Source organism: Macrotis lagotis, chromosome X, assembly GCF_037893015.1.
Source record: "Macrotis lagotis isolate mMagLag1 chromosome X, bilby.v1.9.chrom.fasta, whole genome shotgun sequence".
NCBI classification, from domain to species: Eukaryota; Metazoa; Chordata; class Mammalia; order Peramelemorphia; family Peramelidae; genus Macrotis; species Macrotis lagotis.
The window spans coordinates 1659603-1667896 of NC_133666.1; the positions used below are offsets into that span (position 1 = coordinate 1659603).

General features: G+C 45.8%; 1 protein-coding gene across 1 annotated transcript in view; it reads right to left on the reverse strand.

Annotated features, from left to right (window-relative positions):
- The window catches only part of LOC141496922 (dynamin-1-like protein), a 30653-nt gene extending 22757 nt beyond the window's left edge, over window positions 1-7896 (reverse strand). The window contains 7 exon segments of the mRNA XM_074199498.1: window positions 3494-3614; window positions 4157-4318; window positions 5915-6002; window positions 6096-6167; window positions 6402-6448; window positions 6848-7022; window positions 7795-7896. Coding sequence (XP_074055599.1) covers window positions 3494-3614; window positions 4157-4318; window positions 5915-6002; window positions 6096-6167; window positions 6402-6448; window positions 6848-7022; window positions 7795-7896 — 767 coding nt within the window.
- Between the last annotated feature and the right edge of the window lie 398 nt (window positions 7897-8294).

An 8294-nucleotide genomic window follows, 5' to 3' on the forward strand; every position in this document is an offset into this window, starting at 1 on the left:
CAGGGTTATACTCTGATCCGACCAAAATAGCCTCTTTCTGTTCTTTCTAGTCTATTGCTCTTTGTAATGGAATGCTTTCTCTTCTCATCTCTTTCTCTTAGAATTTCTTCCTTTAAGCTTCAGCTCAAGAACCATCTTCTAGGTGGAACCTTTTAATGGGTAGTCATCCATCCCCCCAATTCCCTACCCCCACCCCCAATGACTTTCTATTGAACTATTTTGTTTTTTATTCTCTAGGTGTATTTTATGTACTTGCTGTATTCCTGATTAGAATGTAAGCCCCTTAAGAGTAGTGATTGGTTTTTTTTTTTAATTTTTTAAAATTTTATTTAAGGCAATGGGGATAAGTGACTTGCCCAAGGTCACACAGCTAGGCAATTATGAAGTGTCTGAGGCTGGATTTGAACTCAGGTCCTCCTGGCTCCAGGGCTGGTGCTCTATCCACTGTGCCACCTAGCTGCTCAAGAGTAGTGATTGTTTATTTGCATTTGCAACTCTAGAACCCACAAAGGAGATTTTAATAATTGTTGAATTGGGCAGAGCAAAGATAGTAGTATAGAGGGACTGTTCCACCCCGACTCTCCCCACATTCCCCTCTAAACATCTGTAAAACATCAAACAGAATTGTAAAGTGGCAACAAAAAGTCAGTGAGACATTTTTCAGCCTAGGACAATAGACGAAGAGAGAAAGAGACATCTTCACTGGGGGTGGAGGCTGGCAGAAGGAACAGCAGAGTAGCAATGCCAGCTGAACCAGGGGCTCTCACCGCCCAAAGATGGGTGGGATGGAGCAGCTAGGTGGCACAGTGGATAGAGCATCAGCTCTGGAGTTAGGCGGACCTGAGTTCAAATCTAGCCTCAGACACTTCATAATGACCTAGCTGTGTCATCTTGGCCAAGTCACGTAACCCTATTGCCTTGCAAAACCCAAAAATAGGTAAAAAACTTCTAACAGTATAGAATAACTGGGAGTCTACCTGTCAACACACACCCAGGAACTATATGAATACAACTACAGAACACTTTTTCATGCAAAGGCAGGTCAAAACAACTGGGAGAAATAGTGCTCATGATTAGGATGAGCCATTATAATAAAATGACAGCATTCCCTAAATTAATGCCACACCAATCAAATTACTAAATAATTATTTTATAAAGTTGAAAAAAATAATAAAATCATCTGGAAGAACAGAAGGTCAAGAACATCAAGGGAATCAATAAAAAAAGTGAAGGAAGGTGGCCTAGCAGTACCAGATTTCAAACTCTACTACAAAGCTATAATCATCAAAGCAATCCGGTACCATCTAAGAAATAGAGTGCTCTAAATGGGATAGTCTAGGTACAAAATATCCAAAAGTAAATGCGCACTACCACTTAGAGTTTGACGAACCCAAAGATCCAACGTACTGGAGCAAGAACTCACCACATGACAAAAACCAGTTAAATGGGAAAGCAGTCAGAGAGAAATTAGGCAAGACCAACATCACAAACTGTGGGTCAAGATAATCTCCAAGTAGGTACATGATCTGGATATTAAAGGGGAATAATATAAGCAAATTAGGAGAGCATGGAAAAATTACCTGTCAGATCTTTGAATAAGAGAAGAATTTATGACCAAGAAGCGAGAGAGAGAGAGGATCATGGGAGACAAAAACCAGGTAATTATGATTACATAAAATTAAAAAGATATTGCATGAGTAAAATCCCCAAATTAGTAGGAAAATAGAAAATTGCGGGGTGGGGGGATTTACAGTGTTTCTCTGAAAAAGGCCTCATTTCTCCAATATTTTAGGGAACTGAGTCAAATTTATAAATGAGCCATTCCCCAATTGATAAATGGTCAAAGGATGTGAGCAGGCAGTTTTCAGAAGAAATCAAAGCTATCCTTAATCATGTGGGAAAACGTTCTCAAACACCAATGTTGACTCCTAATGACAAATCCCATTGTGAAGGCAGCTAGGTGGCACAGTGGATAGAGCACCAGCCCTGGAGTCAGGAGGACCTGAGTTCAAATATGACCTCAGACACTTGATAATTACGTAGCTGGGTGACCTTGGGCAAGCCACCTAATGCCATTGCCTTGCAAAAACAAAAAAAGAAGGAAAGACAGGGAGCAACTAAGTGGCACAGTAGATAGATCACTGGCCCTGGAGTCAGAAGGAGCTGAGTTCAAATGTGGCCTCAGACACTTGATAATTACCTAGCTGTGTGACCTTGGGCAAATTGCCTTGTAAAAAAAAAACCCAAATTCATTGGATCAAGAAACACTGAATGTACTGACATCCTGGAGGGGAAAAATTCACATTCCTTTTGTGGAGGTCTGTAGCATGACTGATAAGGTGACTCCTTATAATGGAATGTTTGAGATCCAGTTCTTCAGTCCCATCCTAAATTGGAGGTCCCCTCTCTTCTTTGATTGGACAAGCCAGAGGTGGCTTTTCAGATCCTGTCTTCTACTAGTAAAATTATATAAAAAAACCCAGTTCAAGACTCCAACTTGGGGGACCTGATTCTCTAACCAGGACCCCCCAACAGAGATCTGCATAATCAGCAAGCTTAGAGAAATAGCAATAAATGTGTACCTGAACCTAATTCTGGTATACTCCTTCTTAAGGCCAAACTCTGGGAGTTAAGGTTGGTCCCTCATTAGGCCAAACTCTGAAGGTTAACACATATTTAATTTAATTATTATTATTTTAAGTCCAAACTCACAAAGACCTTCACTACTCAATGAGAGAAATGCAAATTACAACTCTGAGACACCACCTCACACTTACCAGATTAGCTAACATGACAGAAAAAAATGACAAATGCTGGGAGAGGATGTGGAAAAATTGGGACCCTGGTAAATTATTGGTGGAGTTGTGAACTGGTCCAAACATTCTGGAATACAATTTAGAGCTACACTCAAAGTTTCTAGCAAATTCTGTATACAACCCCAAAGAGATTAAAGAAAAAGGAAAAGGATCTATCTGTATAAAAATATTTAGAGTAGCTCTTTTTTTGTGGTAGCAAAGAATTGAAAACCGAACAGATGCCCATCATTTGAAGAATGACTGAATAAGCTGTGGTGTATGATCATGAGGGAATGTTACTGGCAGCTAGATGGCACAGTGGATAGAGCACCGGCCCTGGAGTCAGGAGGACCTGAGTTCAAATCCAGTCTCAGCCACAATAATGACCTAGCTGTGTGACCTTGAGGAAGTCACTTAAGCTCATTGCCTTGCAAAAGCAAAAAAAAAAAAAAAAGAATCCATGTACCTTCTCAGCATTTGTAATTTTTTAGGATCTGTTTCCATTGCTTCTAATTTTAGAAACTATTCCTGTTGCTTCTGACTCTATAGAAAGAAGTGAATTCTCCTCATCAAATATAAAGCTCAACTGTTTTTCAGCCAGTGTTTTTCTGTCTTGCTCCATTCCCTTGTCCCTGTTTCAGTCTCTTCTGTGCTCTACCAACCTAGGAAGGCAGATTGAAAGGGGCCATATTCCTCACCAATTCACCACTCCAATAATGCCCAGCTTCACAGAGATGACCTGGCCCAACAGGATATCCATCATATATGTTTCAACACCCTTGAGGTCGAGCTTAGTGATCACTGCCAAAGTTCTGCAACCTAAGAAGTACAAAAGGGACAAGAACAGCCTGTGACCTCTAGGCCCACCTTCCAGAGATGACTTTAGGGATTTAAAGAGTAATGTCTGAGCTAGGTGGGGAGAGTTGTATGCCCTCAGGACATAAGAGTTGTCCTCCCATTATTTGCTCCTTACTAAGGACAGGACAGGTCTTGTCAACGGCAGGGGAAACACTGATGTTCGGGGAATGGAAGGATGAGCAGTTTTTAGCCTCAAAGATAAGAGCGGGCAGCCCCAAATGACAAAAAACTTCCAGCCATCCTTTCCTAATAATGATATTTATGTCCAGGGAGGGAAAATCCCAGTCTCAGAGATCACAAAAGTGAAAGAGGCCGGAGGTAACCCATCGAGCTCAAAGTCCATATTTTAGAAAGAAAATAAACCCAAGTAGGTCAAGTGCCCTGCCTAAGACTAATGAAGAATTACTGGCCAAGTCAGATCTCCTCCTCCCAGTAGATACTCTTTCCATTCCTAGTTTTGCTCTACTTAGACCCCCCCCCCCAAAGTAGTCCTGGGGCTATACCATCAGGATCCACAGTCCGGGCAAGTTTCAAGGCTTCACAAGTGGTTATGTCTGTGTTGGCAGCAGCAGTGGCCAGGATGAGACAGTGGGGATTACTGATGTAGGACATGATCATGTTTTTGATCTGCATCTCGGTGTCAAGGGACTGATCTCCAACAGGAATATGGCAGAAGGAGATAAGAAGAAAAAGGAGTAAATATCAATCCATCCACCCATTCCCATTTGTTAAGGGCCTACTCTGTCCCAGGTACTACGTGAAGTATGGGGGGGGGGGATGCAAAAGAGGCAAAAACAGTCATTCCTTCAAGGATCTCCCAGTCTAATGGAAAAGACAGCATGCCAACAACCAGTTACAAAGCCAGCTCCAGATAGGATAAACAGGAGGGGCGTGGAAGACTTCCTGTAGAAGCTAGCATGGCCATGGGAGATGGCCAGAGAGAATGAAGGCCTACAGCCAGGGAGGAAGGCTGAGAGGCCAGGGTATGTTGCAGGGAGTAAGGTCTGAGAAGACTAGAAAGGGAGGAGGGCACTAGGTTAGCAAGGGCTTTGAATGCCATACAGAATAGTCTATATTTGCTCCTGGAGGAGAGAGGGAGTCACTGGAGTTTATCGAAGAGGGGGATGACATGATCTGACCTTTGTTTTTGGCAGCCACTTAGATACCTGAAGCAAGAGACAGGAGATGGCAGCCCATCCCTCCCTCCCTGCCTCTGGCAGCTACTGTAGTAGTCCAGGGATGAGGTGATAAGGCCTGTGTCAGGGGGTGGCAGTGGCAGAGGAGAGGAGGAGGAGTATTCAAGAGTTGTTGCAAAGGTGAAAAGCAAAGGTCTTAGCAGGGGGTGAGAAAGTGAGAAGTCCAGGATGCTTCTGAGGTAGTGAGCCTCAGTTCTTGAAGAGGACCATGATATCAGGGAGGTGATGCCAGGACAAGCCAGTGAATCAGGGGGCTGTGCTAAATTACCAACTTCACTTTCTCCTCCAGAGCCATCTGGGTCCAGTGGTCAGATAGGAATCAGGACAACTGGAGATGGCCCTGGATGCAAGATAATAGGGGTAAAATGACTTGCCCAAGGTCACACAACTAGTGAGTTTCAAGTGTCAGAGGTTGGATGTGAACTCCTGTTCTCCTGACTCCAAGGTCAGTGTTCTATCCACTGTGCCACCTAGCTGAGGATGGTGCTACCTTCTACAGAAATAAGGTGGGGGCTTGGCGGAAAGACAAAACTTCTGTCTTAATCATGTCTACTGGCAATTCAGTTGGTTATGTCTAAGAAGCAGCTGAAGATGAGAGATAAGAGGTCAGCAGAGAGATTGAGACAGGAAAGGGAGATAGGAGAATCCTCAGCAATCAATCCACAGGAGCTGATGAGATGCCTAAGTGAAGGAAGGTGCAAGGATTAAAGAATAGGAAAAAAGCTTAATAAATGCTTTCTTCATGTCTTTTCTGGGTTTGGCCCTTCACATGCCCCAGGACTGATTGCTACCCAGCTTCCCTTTGGCCTGTCTGGCCTTGGCTTCTCCTTAAAAGATATCTCCTTACTATGCTCACAAATGGGAAAGGACTTAATGTATTCCTCCCCTCCCTTATTAAACTGCCTTTGCTCCCCACCCCTCCCCATCAGGCACAGGACCTTGTGCCTGATCTGTCATGAATTGGTGAAGGAATGATGAAATCCATGAACCAGAGTGAAAGTGTTGGACAATAGGAGAGGAGAAGACCAGTCCAGCCTCTGATGGAGGCTTCAGGGAGAAAACCGACCTTGGTGATTCCAGGTAAGTCAATCAGAGTTATATTGAGGATTCTGGAGGAATGAATCTTCAGGTACAAAGGTTCCAGACTGATCCCCTGGTGGATAAGAGTCAAGGTCAGATCCACTGGGCTTAGAAAAAGACAGGGGTAAAACAGGAAGGGAAGGGGCCATGTGCATCCTGCATTTACCATATTAGTCCCAGAGATCCGATCTGTCTCCTTCAAAATTTCCATCTGGACATCATTAAAATCTGTAAATAACTGGAGAGGAAAGAGAACTATTGATTTGGAGAGATTTTGAGTTGGAAGCCACTCAACACAGACCAAGTCCTCATTTCCCAGTCAACACAGGGGCAGGGGCAGCATTATTCTCAAGACTTCCATATAGCCACTAGGCTTATGGGTGAGCTGGGAAAGAGTGATGTACATAGGAAGAAGAGGAAAATTCCTCCCAATGATCCAGTTTGACAAATGGGCTGGGTTGGCATGGATTACCTTATGTTTCTGGTGTGAGAAAGTGACCCATTCCTCAGCTTTGCTATCTGTGGGGACAAGAAGAAAGGGGAGGATCACCTCTCTTGCCATTGCCAATCACCTCTTAATGGGAGGAAAGTGGGAAGAAGGGACACTTGCCCACAGCAGAGCCACTTCTATCACCTATTCCAAGACACAGCACAACTTGAATGGTGGAGTCAAGAGACCTGGGTCCAAAGCCCAGGTCTATGGCATTGTCTTGGTTGTTTTAGGTAAGTCACTTGAACAGCCTGGGCCTGCCTTCCTCGTCTGGTAATGAGCAGGTTGAACTGGAAGATCAGGAAGCTGTTCTTCAGTTCTAAAGCTAGCGTAAGAATCCCAAACAGTGGTGGTTGTACTCTGGCCTGGCCAAACCTTCAAGTCAGGATGAAACTGTGGCCCAGCTCTGCCCCCAACCCTCATCCCACTTTGGTCCTTTCCCTCATGCTCACCTATCTGTGGAGTTGCTGCTTCTGTCTGTTTGTCCATGAAGGCTACGTTTACCAGCTGAATGATGAGGGGCCTACGAATCATGATTCCAGGGCCCTTTGGAATGAAGCTCCGGCCTATGATGCTTTCCAGAACAGAGCTCTTTCCACTGCTCTGGAATCATATCAAGGGAGAGGAGATGGCTCAGGGGCTTTGGGGAAATGGCACTGCCTGTACCTCCCATCACCAACTTCTACTCTGAGCCTAGCCCAACTGAGTCATCCTGGCCTTGACCATTTCCAGTTAACTACAGGGCAGAAAGGGTACTAGGTTTGGATTTGGAAGGTCAGGGGTCAAGTCCTCCCCCCTGCCATTTTGGAAATGTCTCTCTGGGCCTCAGTTTCATCATCTGTAAAGAGAGGTTGGTTTAGCTAGCCTTCCAGACCCCTTCCAGCCAGTCTGAGTCTAGGATCCTATAGCAACTCTACTCAGGGTTTTTCCACAACAGGGAGGTCCCCAAACCCCTCAGAATTTTCACCATGGGGCTGGGGGGGGCAGGGTATGGAGATAATGCTGGCCTATGAAGGCAGCTCCCTAGATCTCTGTGGGCACAGCCAGCAGGGCAATCCCAAACAGGGATAAAGGTGGCTGAGGTCCACTGGTTGGGAGCACTCCTTCAGGTGCTGCTACCCTTAGACCCCTGCTTCGGGACTTAGCCAGTTATGGCTGCCACCCCAGCCAGGCCAGTCAGTGCCAGGCCAGGGGGAGTGCCTAGAGCAAGCAGTCAAACGAGTGTGGTGGGAGGGGCCAAGAAGGAAGGAGGCACCCGCCTGTCCCTCCCAGACTTGGGGGGAGGGGACTGGGGAAGGTAGGTGGAAAGAACTAGGCCCGAAGGGACTGGGAAGGCGGCACGAGGCCCACTGCTTCCCCACACCCGAGGTAACACCTGGGAGCCGATAACCACTATCTGTGGGAGTTTGATGGGCTTCATGTGCACCATCTTGAAGATCTCTTGGAGTTTGTCAAGTATGGGGATCAGCGTCTCCATGGTGGGGCTCAGGATGTCCTCAACGAGGACCTGAGGAGACAAAAGCAGATAATTAGATGAACTCTAAGGGTTGCGCTCGGGCCTCCCCACTCCCCAGCAGAGAGAGCCAAGTTTGGCTTGAGTCAGGCCTCAGGCCAGAGCTCTCCTTTTCTGTGCAGCTAGCTTTACCACCTCCTCTCGGGAGCGTCTCTCACCAAGTGATCCTATTCACCTTGCCCCTTCCAGTGGTCCTTTGAGGACCTGTATGGGTCTCTATCATTGGTCGAACTTCCCCTAGTCCCGCCCCCTTGGATCTGGTGAGATGGAGAAGGGAATTGTGAGAGAAGTACATGTGACTGCGAATAGCCCCATGGGAATGAATTTGGGTTGGAGGCTGCACTCTGATTGGCTAATGCCTC